The 17758-nt window shown below is 50.3% G+C and overlaps 1 protein-coding gene across 2 annotated transcripts in view; it reads right to left on the reverse strand.

Annotated features, from left to right (window-relative positions):
• The window catches only part of Ago2 (argonaute RISC catalytic component 2), an 86916-nt gene that overhangs the window by 13704 nt on the left and 55454 nt on the right, over positions 1–17758 (reverse strand). For both annotated transcript variants that reach the window (NM_001408918.1, XM_039080221.2), the window contains 11 exon segments: positions 1828–1962; positions 3963–4157; positions 6389–6479; positions 9964–10123; positions 11676–11860; positions 13769–13902; positions 14566–14688; positions 14818–14937; positions 15836–15983; positions 17000–17087; positions 17495–17629. In NM_001408918.1, the coding sequence (NP_001395847.1) occupies positions 1828–1962; positions 3963–4157; positions 6389–6479; positions 9964–10123; positions 11676–11860; positions 13769–13902; positions 14566–14688; positions 14818–14937; positions 15836–15983; positions 17000–17087; positions 17495–17629 (1514 nt within the window).

The following is a 17758-nucleotide window of genomic DNA, read 5'->3' on the forward strand; positions in this document are numbered from 1 at the left end:
TGTTGTTTGTCTGTCTTTCAAGAAAGGCCTCTGTTCTATACCCTAGACTACCCCTGAACTTAGGACTCGCCTGCCTTGGATACGTGAGGCTAGGGTTGCAGACCTGTGACAGGTCTTAACAAAACATTACTCCTTGAAGAGCTGCTGAAACTTGCCTGCAACTAAACTCAAACTATGGAACTCAGAACTTGGGAGCTGGGTCAGTGGTTGAGGCACTTGCTGCTCTGGAAGAGCACGGATTTGCTTTCCAGACCCACACGTTCGCTCACAGCCATTCACAAGTCTAGTTTCAGTGTCAGAGGGACTGGATACCCTCTTCTGCTAAGAGTTCACGCCTTTACCATTCTCAGTCACATTTTGTGAGGATTCACAGCTGAAGGTCTGTGTGGGAAACCTGCCCATAAAGCTGGATCCTGCGACTTCTGGCATGGGTTGCTTTTAAAAAAGAATCTTTGGGTTTAGCTCCAGAGGTGAATTTTGTAAATATACATAACTCCATAAGCATTGTGGTGCATTTCAGACTTCACTAGCTGGGAGTCACTATCCAAATAAATGGTACGGCCTGCTTCCCTGGAGTACCTTCTCCCTCTGCCTGGGCATCCGAGGAGGAGACAGATTTAATCTACTTCCTCATTACTGCCCATCCTCGGAAGGCTGCAAGGGGACGCCAGCTTCAGGAGCTGCAGCTTCCCTTCGTGGTCTGCAGAGCAGAGCCATTTCTCATTCTATAATACATGCGCTCAGGTCTCCAGTCTGAGCTGAACTGGAATAAACCATTTGGTTGTGTTCGGCTGTGAGTGGCTCGCTGTCTCCATTCTGTCTTTAATGCGTGAGCAGCGGCAGCCAAGTCTAAGTGTCGAGCATTCTCAAACCTCATTTGCATAACGATCAAAACATACGGTTAGGTTTGGAAACCACCGGAGACTTCTGGTCCTTCCATGCGAACCCCGCACTTGCAGCTCTCCTCACCCCTCTCTCCCATTCCTGCCTGTTTCAGGTTCCAACAGAGGTGTGTCACAACATCTACCCGTGACACTATTCATCAGCTTCCCTTGGGAATTCTGCAAGCATTTGCTGTTGTTTTCTTCTTTTCCCCTCTTTATGTCATTTTAGGATGTAACACTGGGGACACTGGAGACCACGGCTACAGTAGTTATTGGTAAATGGTTTCTTTCTTTGTGGTACTTCACAACACTTATAAACAAACACTGGCTTACACTGGAGACCACTGGGCAGAGCTGAACTGTAATGACCATCTTGCAACAGTGTGGTGATCCCAGGCCTGATGGATCTGGGCCCTCAGTGCTGGGTTCAAGGTCTGGTAGATGACTTGAGGCCTTGACCTTCTGGACAGCCTATGTCTCCCAAGCTGCTGCCTTTATACATGGATGTGTGCCTTACTGTACCATTAGAAGCACAGAACACATTTTTTCTAGGTCTTGGGAGATGGCTTAGTCAGTACAGTGCTTTCAGGCCATGTAAGCACAAAGGCCTGAATTTAATCCCAAGAAGCCACAAACCAAGTGCACACTCTTACAATCCATGATTGCAAAGGCACAAACAGGATTCCTGGGGCTTACTGGTCATCCAGCCCATCCTAAGGATGATACTTTTGGTTTGTCTTCTGGTCTCTACATGTGTACACTCACATACATGTACACACATGCCCAAGGACCCTTACCTTTCTCCAAATGAAGAGCATGAGATGTGTACATTCCCCAGAGTCAGAACCTGGACCCTCCTCCCCAAAGCCTTGCTAGACACCTGAGCCCAGGTCCTCAATGAAGAGTCTCCCCAGATTGTGGGAGCCACAGGGCTATGACTCACCCGCTCATTCTTGTCTGTGCAGAAGAGACGTGTGTGGTGCCGCTTCTGCACCACGATGAATGTGATCCCTGGCTGATAGTCCTTCTCCAGCTTTATGCAGGCCTCTCTGATGGCCAGGAGCTCATGGTGAAGAACCTGCAGGACAGAGGCAGGCGTCAGATGCCTCTTGCACACTGGAAACAGCTTTCCCAGTTTGGCCCACACTGGGTCAGGTACACCACTCTGACTTCTGACAACTGGTCTAATTTCATTCTGTTGCTGCGTTAAAAACACTGACCAAAAGCTTGGGTCAGACTTGGGAAAGAAAAGGGTTTAGCTAGCTCACATTTCCAAACCGTAGCCATCACCGAGGAAGTAAGGGAAGGAACAGAACAGAAAACAAGGAAGAACAGAACTTGCAGGCTTGCTCAGCTAACTAGCTTGCTTTCTTTTAGTTTTGCTTATTCTGACTGGCCTGTAGCTCACTATGTAGACAAGACTGCCCTGAATTCAGAGATCTACTTGCTTCCACATCCTCAGTGCTGAGATTAAAGGCATGCACCAACATTCCCACCTCAGCTAGCTTTCTCAGACAACCCCGAGGCCCACTTGTCTAAGAATAGCGCTGCCCAAGTAGACTAAGCGCTTCTACATCAGTGTGAGGATGTCCCACAGACATGATACCAACAGGCTAATCTGATTGAGACGACATCTTAATTGAGGCTCCCCTTTTGCAGGTGACTCTAGTTTATACAGATTTGACAATAAAAATTATGGTCATGGGCTGGAGAGATGGCTCAGCTGTTAAGAGCACTGACTGCTCTTCCTGAGGTCCTGAGTTCAATTCCCAGCAACCACATGGTGGCTCACAGCCATCTGTAGTGGGATCTGATGCCCTCTTCTGGTGTGTCTGGAGACAGCTACAGTGTATTCATAATAAATAAATAAATAAATTAAATAAATAAAAATTATGGTCATGATTTCACATATATAGGGACCAAGGGCACACAGGTTCTAAAGTTAGAAGGTACACAAAACTGCTTAGTTTGGAATCCATAATGTTCTCAATGCTCACAAAAGAGCAAGATGAAGATGTATGGGCTCGGACACCAGGGCCATTTGCCACTTGCTGCTTACTGAGAGGAAAGGCAAGAAATGGAGCAAACGCTTGTCTGAGTCAGACCAGAACTTCCACCAGAGCACAGAACCCCACAGTACCCAGAAACACCCCCTCCTCTGTCTGTCAACTGTGGGTCCTGCACTGAAGATCTCATGTGAAGAGCTTGGTACACAAGTACCAGAAATAGTGGACTTCTGTTGTCAGGATAGCGTCTCCCCACCTTGCTCACCCTAGCCTCAAAGTCTTGGCTTGGACAATTTTCCCACTCAAGTGTTCAGAGGAACTGCATCTATCTGAATCAAAGTCTTATTATTCTGCCCTGGCTGGACTCAGAACTCAGAGATCTGCCTGCCTCTGCCTTCTGAGTACTAGGATTAGAGGCATGTGCTACCATGTCTGGCTTCCCTCGGATTTAACAGTCTCAATCAGTATACAATGGTTCAAAAATTAGAATTCTAGTGCAGAGTTGCTTTGTGGCGATTCTAATATTCTCTGAGGGTTGGAGCTGAGAATGGCAGGTCAGACCTTTCTATAAGAGAGAAGCACTGGACGCCCTGAAGGTTGGACTGGGGGGCAACACGGCTCCACATCATGAAAGTACATTGTAGAGGCTGTCACCAGAGCTCTTGCAGAACACAGCACTAGAGGCTTGGCCAGAAAGAACAGAGAGGGATGGTGTACTCCCAGGGCCCGTGAGTGTCTATTCTGAAGAGGGAAAGTTGCCGATTCTGCCCTAAATGAGGCAAATGAGCATGTACTTTGCTGCATGCCTGTGGTCAAGGCAGGCAAGTAGATTCTCCAGCACTTAGAAATGCGCAGGGAAGGTGAACTCCTCAGTCTGCCTGCCTATTCCCTGGCCTGAGGTTCTATTCTCACCCAGGTCTCCACTGCCCAAACTTATATCCAAAACTTCCCTCCTGCCTTCCCCCATCATGCGCCCTGAAACCTCATATGGCACAGACCACACCACCATCTGCCTTCTCCACTCTGAGCAGCCAACTGACAGACACAAAGAGGACGGTGCAGAGCGGCTCACCTGCTGGAACTGGCCCTCAGAGACGCCGTCTCGGTAGAAGATGATGCGGGTGGGCTTGAAGCGTGTAGATTTGTAGAACTGAATGAGCAGCTCTCGCACCATAGCAGCCAGGTCCTGGATGATCTCCTGTCGGTGCTGCTGTACGCGCACGGTGGCACAGTAGCGGTTGGGGTGTGCGTCCATGCTGCCCACGACCTGTGGGACACACAGTCAGCAGGGGACAAGGGCTCCAGGGGTCCCTCTTCTACGGTCCAGCTAGAGACTGATCTGTAAAGAAGCATCTTCTCCCAGTGTCCCTCATAGCAGAAAGTACTGCTAGGCACCTTCTGAAGATGGGATACTTGCCCCATGGTGCACAAGGAGGCGGCAATACTGAGCCCTACTGTGTTTATATAAGGTATAAGGTAGCTGACATCTGTACAAAGAAAGCAACTGGGGCTGCCTGTAGATTTTCAAGAGCAAACACTTCTTCAGACTGGCATGTATACATCTAAGTATGCCCAGACTTAGATCCTTAGGAAGGTCACAGCCCCTTGAAGCAACCTGACTGTTCATCTAAAGGAGCAACCAGAGGACCAATCAGAGCGCCATGATGCTGCCAGGGTTCTGAGGTTAGGGGGCCAAAAGTAAACTGACAGCTACAGCTAGGGCCAGCCCACTCCCAGGTTGGGGAAGGCACTTCCTTATTCCTTGAAAGCATAAAGGGAAGGGCCCTGTGTCCCTGGGAAGCAGGTGACCAGCAACTCCTCTGAGAAGTTCAGAGAGTAGTCTCCAGGCCCTTCCAGATCCCTTGTTGAAGAAATAGTTCAAGTTGGCATAAGCAGAAAAAAAGTCAACATGAACAGAAACCTGTCCTATTGATTGAGAATCGTGGGCACCAGGAATAAACATAGATTTCTGTTCTTTGGAATTTAATAAGCCAGGCTCTGATCTTGGTTGACAACTCACCCCCCGTCTGGTATCAACTTAAACCAAAGCAGCTGTGTAAACTTAGGGGTTTTGCTGATAGGATCGTCAGAGGTGGCAAGACCCACCCCGAATCTGAGTCACACCTCTTAGTGGCAGCCTTTTCCTTTTTGCCTGCTTGTTGTGGGCAAGTTTGTCTATCCTGTTACTGCAGGCAGATTCTGACTTAGACCGAGACAGGCAACTCTCCAGGAGTTCTCCTGGACTCCAGCATCAAAGTGGGACTGAGGAGACACTCAGCTTTGTGGACTAATTATTCTTGGCCTCTGTGTTTTAAGACTATATCCCCTTAAGCCAATCCAATAAACTATGTGTGCCTGGGCCACTAATGCACTTGCCTAGGCCTCCAAAGCCTGCAGAGAAGACCTGCACACAATGAGCCATAGAAAACAACGCTAACGATGATCAGGTAGAGTCAAAGGTGGCAAAAGACCTGGGCCAGACGAACTGCATTGGCTGTGCAGGTCCTGTCTGACATTAGGGATCCCGACTCTAGATCCCACCTGAAAGCCACACCCAAGAACTATGCACAGCACACATGATACAAATGGGGTCTTGTCCTATATCACATCCTACATTCTACCCTTTAAGACATTATAAACAATGATGTTAAGTCTGGTCAGCACCTACTGTATGCCAGGCACTGAGGCGACTGGAGCACACGAGACAAAGCCCAGAAAGATTAAGGTTAATTACAGGAGGGAAACAGCAGAGACTGGCTCGATGCTAAGGCTCAGCTGGGTGTGAGGCTGGTACTGCCATGCTGAGTGCCAGGTATGGGAGCCCACTCTAGCCGAGGCTGCGGCCATCTCCAGGCTGCTGTGCACAGGGCCTTTTGGTTCCATTCCCCAGGTGAGCACTTGGACAATCATCTGGAGACTGATTGTGTAGGCATTTGTGAGGAGAGGATCCATGGTTCAGACAAATGATCCACAAGAGCTGTTGTTTCCTTTCAGATGCTCAACTACCCTGGCCCCAGAAACCTGTATGTTCCGACTAGAGGGGTGGTGAGAGGACACCCTTTGCACTCTGCACTCCAAAGGGCCAAACCCTATAGAAGTTCATGCCTGGCCACCGTACATGACAGGGCAGTCTTCTGAGAGCCAAGGGAGTGGCCGGCCAAGGCTACCTTGATAGACACGAAGCCAGAGGTAATGTTCCCATCAGACGCAACACTAACATCAGGGTAGATGGCAGCCCACACACTTACGACATCATCAGCATCACCCCATACACCTATGACATCATCAGTATCACCCCATCACCTATGACATCATCAGTATCACCCCATCACCTATTTGCCATTAGATCATGATTAGACCAACCAAGCAGGTAAGTGACTTCCATGTCTTTCTCCTTCACACACTACTGCAAACAAACCACAGACACTTGAGGGGCAAGGGTCCCAACCAAGCAACATGACATTAGGAGAGATGCCACAGGAAACCGCGGACACTCACGGCAGCAATTGAAGGTTTCTTCCCATCCCCAGCTGGTGGGTGGGTGACATCGGCTCCCAGGAAGATGACAGGCTGCTGGAACACTGGAGGCCTACAAGAAAGTGGGTGTTTGAGGCCTAGGCTTGAGACAACGCATGGATGTCTGACAACAGAAGCTATTCCTCTCCCTGTTTGGGAGGCAACCCTTGCTCTAACATGGCATTTTTCAAGAGATCTTCCTGCCTCAACCTCAGTGCCAGGATAACAGGCATGTACTACCACGCCCATCTGGTTTATGCTGGGCCTGAACCCAGGACCTTATGTATGTCATGCAAGCACTTTACCAAGTGAGACAGCCCCAGCCCCCAACAGAATCTTTATCCTTAAAGATACACACAGAAAGCCTACTGGATTCAAACAATGATGTCTGCTATGAACTTGAGAAAGAGGCCAGGAAGGCAGGACTGAGAGCTGAGTATGCAGCTGGCCTGGCTGGGTACTGGGGGTGCCTTTGTTCAAGACCTTCTACCTCCATAGGTTACTCCAGGGTCTCACCTGGCCATGACTTACTCTGTTCAAGTAGCATCTTGAGTAGTATTTTTTTTTAAGATTTATTTATTTACTTTATGTATATAAGGATGCTGTAGCTGTTTCAGACACACCAGAAAAGGGCATCTTAACCCATCATAGGTGGTTGTGAGCCACCATGTGGTTGCTGGGAATTAGACTCGGAACCTCTGGAAGAGCAGCCAGTGCTCTTAACCATGAGACATCTCTCCAGCCTGCATCCTGGTTCTTAACCACAGGGTACATTCCCAACTCCCAGCACCCTGGCCACCTCCTTTCGTGACCATCGGTTCTGGCTGGGCTGAGACCTTCAGCCTGAATGCTCACTGAGTGGTGGTATGTGTGTCGAGGGAAGGGGACATAGAGAAAGTGATAGCCCTCCATGCAGCACCCAGAAGTCCACCAGGCTTGTCCTGACTCCTGCATTGTAGGGGCAGCTTCATCTTTATTTCCATGGTGACTGCTCTTTGAGAAGTGCACACCAAGGCTGGCGGCACACCTCCACACCCATTTGACACCAGAAAACTTTGTGGCTGCCACTGATGGCCAGAGGATAATGGTATCAGCATGGCTATCAGGAAGGGGTTTACCCATCCTGTCTGTCTGCCTTCCTGCAATTTTCTTGCCCTTTCTCCCCTTTGTTTTGACACAGTCTCACATATTTCAGACTGGTCTTGGACTTCGAGTCCTGCTGCCACAACCTCTCAAATACTGACGTCATAAGAGTATGCCTCCGCACTTTGTGCCAAAAGAAACTTGATTATTCAAGAGGTGTCCCGAGACTATCACAAAGAACCAAAAGACAAGGTGACACTGTGTGCAAGGAGAGGAGGCCAGAAGGGCATCTTTCTCCCTAAGTATGTGGAGTCCAGATAATATTCTCTGTGAGACCCTAGGTCATGATTTGTGAGGTGACTTCACATTTGTGTGAAGACTGTGGCACTCAGAGGGGAGTGTGTCTATTGCACATTGCCATCTCCCAATCAAAGTCAGGCACAGTGGAGACCTGTGTGTGTGTGTGTGTGTGTGTGTGTGTGTGTGTGTGTGTGTGTGTGTGTGTGATATGTGGTGTGTGTGTGTGTGATATGTGGTGTGTGTGTGATATGTGGTGTGTGTGTGTGTGTGTGTGTGTGTGTGTGTGTGTGTGTGTGTATGTCTGTGTCTGTGTCTGTGTCTGTGTGTGCGGTGTGTGAGACCAGCAGGATTTCTCCTCAGCACCCACTCAGGGTAAAACTATGTAAGAAAGAATCCTATGTGTTAAGCATGTGGATCCATGCAGTCTTTCCAGGGAGAGGAGCAAGTGTCCCTTTCATCTCCATTGTGGTTGCAACCACCCCTGGGGGGGGGGCCCTGCACCCAGCCTCAGACTTAGGTGCCACTTCTCAGACACAGGTAGTCTGTGGCACTGTGGTCCTGCCAACCACACTCGAGATGCCTGTGCCCCTTGGCCTCACTCTCCCTGCTGAAGGTGAACTGAGTAGTACACCCAAAGATCCTGATCACTGCCCTGCCACCCCGGCCACCAGGTACAGCCATGTAGCAGCTGTATTTCTACATGGGTGGATGTGACAAATGTGTCACAAGCCAGGCACACCTGCGCAAAGCTTCCCATGAGCCCAGCCTGCTGGTAACTCCCAGGTTCTTTCTAACTCAACCCAGCTGCCATGGCAACAAGCTTTCCCTTTCAAGGTCTCCAGTGACTTCCCTATCACTGGGTCCAATCATCAGACCACACAGTGCGGCATATTGGCATTTTGTGATGCAAGACATACTTCCTTGGGTGCCATGACTCAAGTGCCTCCCCTCCTTGCCTTCTCTTCTCTCTATTCCCAGCATCCCTGAGCTTTCACCCTGGGCACAGGGCTCAGATCTCCTTGGCACTCACTCAAGGATGCTCACCCATCTCATGGTTCCTGTGCTTTCCCAGAGCTCAGTGCCCCAGCCCAAGCTACCCCTCCTTCAGGAAGGGCCCTGTGTTTGACACTAACTAGACCAAAAGCCCAGACAACCAGCTGCCTTTCCTCCCCTTTAATCTCTCCAATCTAGTCCACCGTCCTTATCTCCAAAGATTCAGGGCTCCTCAGCGCCAGTCCCCAACATCGGCCTGGCAGAGACTGACACAAGAGGTCTCCCAAGTCTGCTCCACCTAAAGCCACAGCCAGCCCCCCACGGCACAGGCCTGCCCCTCATTCTCAGTTTCTACAGACAGTTTCCTCAACCAAAGCTATCACTGTGAGGGCTGGAGAGATGGCTCAGTGGTAAGAGCACCGACTGCTCTTCCAGAGGTCCTGAGTTCAATTCCCAAAACCACATGGTGGCTCATAACCATCTGTAATGGGATCTGATGCCCTCTTCTGGTGTGTCTGAAGACAGTTACAGTGTACTCACATACATAATAAATCTTTTTTTAAAAAGCTATTACTATGACCACTCTCTTCTGCCTCAACTGCAGGTCCACTGTTCAAGGAGGGGCAAACAGTAACTTGGGCCTTGACCTCTAATACCCAGGGTAGCATATCTGCCTTGGGTGAGGAAGACACAGTTCCGCGTCTCCATCCCTTAGCCTTGTGGAGCATGTTGGCAGCCAGCACTTGGCCTAATAAGTTCCTGGACCAGGCAGAGGACCCATCAATTGTGGCCCCTACAGAGAATTTCTAGCCCAAGTACTATGATCTTAGCAGCAAGCTACCAGCCCTGGGTGAGCAGAGTGGGAAACACTAGAGTCTACACTGCAGTAAAGCTCCAGGGACCAGCTGACCAGACTTCCAAGTCTGTGGAAGCCCATTTCCTGACCTGTCCTGGGCCACTCACTCTCCTTACCCTCCAGTGGAGATTGCTGGCCTTGGCACAAAGAGTGGGGTGGCAATGGCCCCACACCAGCCTTCAACTATTAGGGAGCCCAGTCCTAACAGTCACCCATCCCCGATGCCCCTGGCTCTGAGGGGTCTGGGACTTATGCCCACATGAACTACCTGTGAGTACCTCTCTACTGAGCCAGCTGGTGTATGTGCAGGGTGTGGCCACCTCACCTGCCCTGTGGCAGCAGGATGTTGTTGACTCCTCCCAGTTTGACATTGATCTTTAAGCAGAGATTGGATAGGGTCTGTGGCGTGGTCCTCTGCACGTTCTTCATCTGGACACACTGCGTGGCCATGCCCAGCACCGTGTCTCCCACACGCTTGACTTCCGCTGTGGAGCAGAGGTGCACATGTCACAACATGTCCCAAATAGAAGCAGCTGTCCCCTGCCCCGTGGACTGCACTGGTGCGGGGCTCAGCCATGGCAGCTGCATCAGGCGCCTGCAGTCGGCCTGTGCACGATGCTGGCAGATGGAGGGCAGAGCTCCTGGCTGAATCCTGCTTTAGTGCTGCCAGGCACCTGTGCCTGTCTCCCTCAGGACGGGAATCTGGAAGCACATCTCACACCAGCCATTTGTGATCTGGGGCCCAGGGTGGGGTGAGCAGAAGCCGGCTATAACTGAGGCTTCATCATTCCTCAGCAGAAATGACACCTCATGTTAAGCAAATGCCTGGGTAGCTAAAAATAAAACCACCGGCCTCCTCAAAACCCTTGGCAAACACAGAACATCAAAGTGCCGTGGGGATCCACACTCCTCCATTTCCAGATTCCTTCCCGGAGCAGCTGGTCATTGCTCTAAGGACTGTTCTAGAAACCCGGACCCCAGGGACAATGCTCATTCCATCCAAACACCACTGCACGAGCAAGCCTGCTTTGAACCTGGAGGGGGAAAGCACGGCGGCCGTGGGTCTGCAGTCTGCCTGTGGTTAGACAGGACAGACCCCTACTAGTAACAACCATTAAGAATCCCAGTTGCTTTCTGACTCCTGCACCACCAGATCTCACACCAACACCCTTTTGCTGAAAGCCTCTGGGGGCGGACAGCTCTCACCCTGCAGATCTGTCGGTATGACCGCCCTGCCCCGCTGAAGGCCTCCTGAAAGGAAGGCTGTACCTGATTCATTCCCTCTTCTCTCAGCATCATTGGGCTTCTCCACTGATGAAATGAGCAACTACCGTCTAACCAACAGAAACCCAGCCTTGTCTGGGCTGGTGGCAGAGACCAGACGTGCTGACTGAGGCCTAGGGAATCAAGAGTCAGTGGGGCCTCCTCAGGGAACACTGGCATAGCAGGGGACTCTCTCATCTGCCAACACTCCTGCCACAGCATGACTATCAAACCAACCCTCAAGTCAAATTATGGGCTGTAGCTGGCTGTTGCTACTTCGTGGTTTCTTTTTTCCCCACCCTTTATTCACTGGTCTCCCCCCCTATCACTAGATAGGAGAGAAAGGATAGTAGGGACAGAGAGACTCCTGAATCCAATTTATTTCCTTTTGTTTCTATTGACCATGACCACTAATAATCTGCACCCGACCTCCCTAAACGACCAATAACTACAAACGCCATCTCTTGGGGTGTTGGTGTCAAAACAAAGGAGAACATTTATCCATTCCTAGAATTCCAAACATTGGGCAACTGCAGAAACTATCTGCAGCTATGGGCCACCGGGACTTGCTAGATACCTGGGACTGGGGCCTCATTCAAGACAACAGTGACAATGGCCTGGAAAATGGACTAGAGTAACCTGACCTCCCTCTCCCCTTTCTCAGGCTCAGGAATGAACCCACCACTCAGTTCAGTCCACACAAAGGGGAACAGGCAAATCACAGCCACTGGAACCCCCTCGACTCCCAAAGGCCTACAGATGGCTGACACCTACCGTACACAGGAGTCTTGCCAGGCAGGATAACCACCACCAGCTGGAGACCAGCGTATGTGTTCTTCAGGTGTCGGAACATGGGTTCCACACTGTCTGCCCCCTGTGCGTATTTACAGAAGCAGGGCTGACCCTGGATAGGCATCCCAGCATCTCTTGAGATCTTCCTCAGTTGCTCTGTGAAGGACCTGAGGGGAAAAGCCACTTGGCTAAGATGTACAATATATGGAAAGGAAGTCATATCCTTTCAACCAGGGGTTCTGAATACAGTTTAATAAAGTCAAAGGGGTGGGGAGAGGATTTTAAGTGCTTGCCTAGCACGCCCAAAGTTTGATCCCAAACACTGGATATTGCAGGTATGGTAATCTTAGCATTTGGGAGGAGAGGCAGGAGGATCTATAGTGCAAGGTCATTTAAAACTACACGATGAGTTTGAGGCTAGCCTGAGATATACAAGATTCTATCTAAACAAAGCAAAAACAAACAAAGAGAATTATGTTTTTTATTTGCTTTTGGTAGCTTAGACTGGCCTCAAACTCAGGATTCTGCTGCCTCACCCCTCTGGGGGCTAGGGTTGGGGGGTAGGCACCATGCCATGCTAGAATTTAATCTCAGGCATTAACCCATGAAGGGGGTGAGTGCACCACAAACCCATGGAAGGCCCAGGGATAATTGCTGGGATAAAATGGCAGATATAAGTGCCTGCTTGCTGCCTTTCTGTAGTGACACAGTATGGCTCTTTTGGGCCACACAGGCCTACTAAGCAACTCTGTTAGGGCTCTGGTAAAATAAGGGACACCTTCAGCTGCCGTATGGGTTTTCCCTGCTGTTCTGGTGGGTATAGCTTGACCGTGGAGACACAGACCCAGAAGGAAACAGAACAGGTGGCAGTCAAGCAAAGCCAGCATTTGGACTGCAACAAGACTCAGGGGGCTGAGAAGACTGGCTATGTTCAGAGTAAAAACATCCAACCAGCAGCCAAGGTGAGGACATTTAGTTCCAACCTAGTGGAACAGAGTTCACCTCCCATGCGCTGCACTTACAGAATGCACATATGTGTACCTGCAGTCACACCATCAACAGGTAGGTGTGCCTGGGGATAGAGACCAAAAATAGAAGATGGGCAGAAGTTGGTCAGCATCTAGCCTCTGCTCTGACTTTTCTCTGGGCTCCTGGCTCGTTCTCTCAGAAGCACAAGCAAAAGCTACACCAGTGTAGAATGACAGCCTCTATCCAGTGAACTCAGCCCTGCGTAAGACAGCTTCACCAAATAGCCTCTTGTTGGGGTGGTAGTGTTACAGCTATTCTCTGCAGGTTTTGGGGTGCCCCCTTCACTGCCCCCAGACAGGTAAGAACCAAATGTCTTATTTCCCCTCTAACCTTGGAACACGAGTAAAAACCCTGTGAGCTCTAAGGTACAATCTTGTTGGCACTGGTCAAGCTTAGTTACTTGCCACTGGCCCAACACTCAGTGTTCTGGGCAGAGGAGCGGGCCTCTGCAGCTCACTGTATCAGTCCTAAGCTACAGGGAAGGTGGCTGGGAGCAGTTAACCCACTCCTGATGGGTGAACTGTAACCCGTCCCTCCCCTGGAGAGCAGCCACTGAAGCCCACCACAATACTGACCTCTTCTACTGTCGCTTACCACCCAGTTTTCAGTTTCACTTCTCATTTAATTCACTGAAACGTCACAGTAGCACCAGCACAATGGCTTAATGAGAAAAGGGGGCACCTGTAATCCCATCAATAGCGGAGGCAGAGGCAGGTAGATCTGTGAGTTCAAGGCCAGCCAGGGCTACATAGTTGAGTTCTTGGACAGCCAGGGCTACAGACAGAGACAGTAAAATGTGTTGTTTCTACAGTCTGAGTCCACCGACTATGTCCACCCTCTGCTTCCATGGCGACTGATTTATTTTAACTCAGGTACTGTTTTCTCTCACAGCTAACCTTGGCCTCACCACATTTCATAAATGGGAGTCACCGTGAGCGAGTGCTCTCTGTTAGAGAAAGGCTGCCAGCCACTGGTGTCGGAACCCCAGTGACCCATCTGACTAACAGAAACAAGGCCAGGCACATGGAGGCCTCAGGCAGGCTTACTTGAGATGGACTTCTGTACACTGGCGCTGGGGTGCAAAGCAGGCGATGGCCCACACCTTGATCTCGATGCCCGTGTGGAACTGCTTGTTTCTCATGTCCCACACACCCTGGACAGGGGTGGCAATCGCTTTGTTCTGCAAATACAAAGTAGTTCAGTGGGGAACAAATGAAAATGTTCTTGCTGCTGGCCCTCCTGACCACAAGGACTCCTAAAGCACCACATCACAACGGGTGTGTTGTCTCCACGTCTCTAGCATTCCTTAGCACTATAAGCAACCCCCACAACACATGCAGAATGGTGGGTTCTGAATGGACGTGGCAAGCTGGATGAGAAATTAACAGGAGCAATGATGAGCCCTAGATGGGTAGAGTGAAGGGTCAGACGGACGGGTGAATGTGGGGAATAAATGAGTGGATGCGAAGGACGCATGAGTAGAGCTGGATGAAGGTACCAAAGGATGGGTGAGTGGATGAGGTTGAGTGTGGTCAGATGGATGGATGGGAAGGGACAATGGGTGAGCAGAAGGGTGGAGAGGTGGAGGGATGATGAGTGGAGTGTCACATAGATGGATGGGAAAGCACAGATGGATGAGTAAATAGATGGGTAAGAAGAGTCAGACGCCATCTCCAAAAACTCTTCTTTAACAACAAAGTGAACTTAGAAACACTGAAAACAATGTGTGAACTTTTAGAAGATGCAGGAAGGTAGAAACTTGGGTCATGCACAGGCCAATGGATGGGCGGGCGGGCGGGCGGGCAAGCTCATACATGCACACATGCCACCTGTCTGCACTTACCCTGCCCCCGTAGAGGATGGAGGGCGGCTGCAGAACCCGCCCTGTCACATCTGTCATCTCATCTTTCACCATGATCCCAAATTCACGAACATACGGGTCTGTATTGAAACTTGCACTTCGCATCTTGAGTAAGGAAAAAGAGGAAGACAGGTCAGTGGAGGCCATCTCTGCTCAAAGTACAGGCATGTGTGTTGGGGGAGGGGGAATCCTTGAGTACCCCATTCTGGAGAAACCCAGGGACCCAGTGCTCACCAATTTGCTGATCTCCTCTTGCCGATCGGGCGCTGACCTGGCAGTTGCTCTGATCATGGTTGAGGTCTGATTGTCTGTTAATTTTTTTATACATCTCTGTCCAGCAACTATGTTACAGACCTACAAAGAAAACACATACAGGTCAACACATGAACTGTGCCTGTGACTAGGGGCTATAGGGAAGGAGTTTTCAGAGGCTGGGCACCCAAGCCCGAGCCCTGGGTAGTGGTGGAGTCACTCTGAAGCCTACCGTTCACAACAGAACTTGTAGGTGACCCCCTCGGCCTTGATGGCACTCTGCTGGGCTTGATCTATACATAGTGAGTGGTTCACATCTGTTGTGCTGGCTAATTTAATGTCAATCTGACACAAGCTATAACCATCTGAGGGGAGGGAACCTCAACTGAGAAAATGCCTGCATAAGACTAGGAGGCTGTAGTCAAGCCTGCAGGGTATTTTCTCAATTAGAGATTGATGGGAGAGCCCATCCCATCCTGGGTGACGTCACCCCAGGCTGGTGGTACTGGGCTCCACCAGAAAACAATCTCAACCAGCTTTTGGGATCAAGCCAGTAAGCAGCATTCCCCCCCGCCCCCCCAAACACCTGCATCAGCTCCACCCTCCAGGTTTCTGCCCATTTTGGGTTCCTGCAATGATTTCCTTAGAAGCCGAACAGTGATGCTGAAGAGTAAATGAAGTTTACTCTTTCCTCCCCGAGGTGCTTAAGGAAGACATTCATTATCCCAGGACCTGAGGCTGAGACAGGTAGGACCTCTGAGCAGGGAGGGGCAGCCTGGTCTACAAAGAGAATTTCAGGCCAGCAAGGGTTACGTAGGATCTAAGTAACACTGTGGTAGGTAATCCCACCCAAGCTGCTAATTTCATTCCATTTTAGGGGAAGGAATACACAAGGGGGACAAGTCTCAACAATGCGTGAATTAGCTGAGTCCTACACATCAGGGAGGCTGGGCTGATTTGGGCTTCTTCTCCCCAGTCGGTAAGTAGTGCAGAGACTTACCTCCAAAGGAAGGTAGGTGTGTTTCTGCTCTTGTCCAACTTGTAAACATGGGAGGTGGGGGTAGCGCAGAACCAGCTTGTGCCTGTCCTTGAAGTACTGAGCCACTGTACACTCCACTGTCTGCCCACTCTCCTGCTGCAGTGGGAACCTGTGGAAAGAGGTGACTCAGGAAAGAACTTTCCAGGCTCCCTGGACACTGGACCTTGCCAGGGGCGAGCATCCATGTTGTGCAGGAAGCAGATGCTTCAAGACTATTCAAGAGCCCCTCAATTCTCAGGCTGCCTACAGGTGTTTCTTCATTTCCCAGACCCACGCAAAGCAACACAGCAGACACCTAATACTGGTAAGGTGACACCCTCTGCTCCCCTGGGTGTGCGGGATTTCTTTGTTGGAATGTACACTTGTTTGTATAAGATGTTTTTACCCATTTTATGTATATGGGCATTTGTCTGCAGAAGAAGGTATGGGATGTCTTAGGACCACAGTTCTAGACGGTTATGTGATATTAGGAAGTTGAATGAAGAACTTCTGGAAGAGCAGTCAACGTCCTTAGCCATTGAGCCATCACCCACCTTCCACATTTTTTCCCTAAATCATTTTGTGGGCCATACATGCCTTAAACCCCAGCACCCGGTAAGCAGAGCCATCTTTGTGAGTAGTTCCAGGCTAGCCTGGTCTGCACAATTGAGTCCCCGACTTAAAAACATAACAGAACAGGGGCTGGAGAGATGGCCACTGCTTTAAGAAACTGGCTGCTTGCAGGGGACCCCGGTTTGATTCCTGGCATCATACAGTAGCTCACAGCTACCTAGAAGTGCCACTCCAGTGAATCTGATGCTCTCTGCTGACCTCCACAGGGACCAGGCACACACGGTGAAAAGATACATACAGGCAAAACAAAAAAAAAAAATCAACTTACTATACTTTAAATGCGTGTGCACACGTGTGTGCAGGTACCATGGGGGCACATAGGACAGCACTGCAGCTGGAGCTATGGGAGGCTGTAAGCTGCCCAACATGGGTGCTGGGAGCCAAGAGCAATACACACTATAATCTTAACCACCTAGTCATTTCTCTAGCCATGGAGTCCATGTGTATGAGTGTGAGTGAGCCACAGAGGCCGGCCTGAGACTGAAAGGAGGGCTGGCTGTGTGGCTGCCTTACGTTTGGTGACTGGCAGGCCGCCGGGTCACATTGCAGACACGGTATTTCCTCTTCATCTGACCACAGTGCGTTATCTCCACCTTTAGACCTGGGGACAGACATCAGGTATCAGAGCTACTCTTGTTACACACTTACAGCCCAAGGCACACACGGGAGCTTTGACCACAGGCCATGAGGTTCTCGAGCTGAGGAGTAAGAAACGTGGACTGACCACAGAACATGGTGGCTGGATACGCCTCACGCAGAGAAGCCTTCTGCCAGGAAAACTCAGTACACGAGACTTGGGTGCCACTACCACCCTTCATGGTACCTTACGTTTGTGGACCAAACAGCACACCCACCCACATGGTTGTACTCATTAGAGTCATGGGCCCTCTCTGTGCATGGGTCCCAACTGACTCAGAGTCTGTCTCACGGCTCACTCTGCCCACAGCCCGCACCTGCCCCAGGAGCGGGGGTCCCACCCCCTAGCCTGTGTGCAGGGTGGTTCTTTACCTTTAATTTCTTTGGTAAACTTTACCCTTTGGGAATCTGTCAGAGGTTTTTGTTGTTCTTCAATACTTTTAAAATCCAACACTTCACAAACAAACTCGATCACTGGCTGTGCCTTGTAAAATGCTGTTGCTGATACTATGTGCAGGAAAAGGAAGAGACAAGAGAGTTTAACGGAGGCATCTGGAGTAATCCATACAACTAATCAGTAGCTGCTCAGGAGGCCCAGGACCGCTCTTCCTCTGTGGAGCGCCCCTTGACGCCTTG

Source organism: Rattus norvegicus, chromosome 7, assembly GCF_036323735.1.
Source record: "Rattus norvegicus strain BN/NHsdMcwi chromosome 7, GRCr8, whole genome shotgun sequence".
NCBI lineage: Eukaryota > Metazoa > Chordata > Mammalia > Rodentia > Muridae > Rattus > Rattus norvegicus.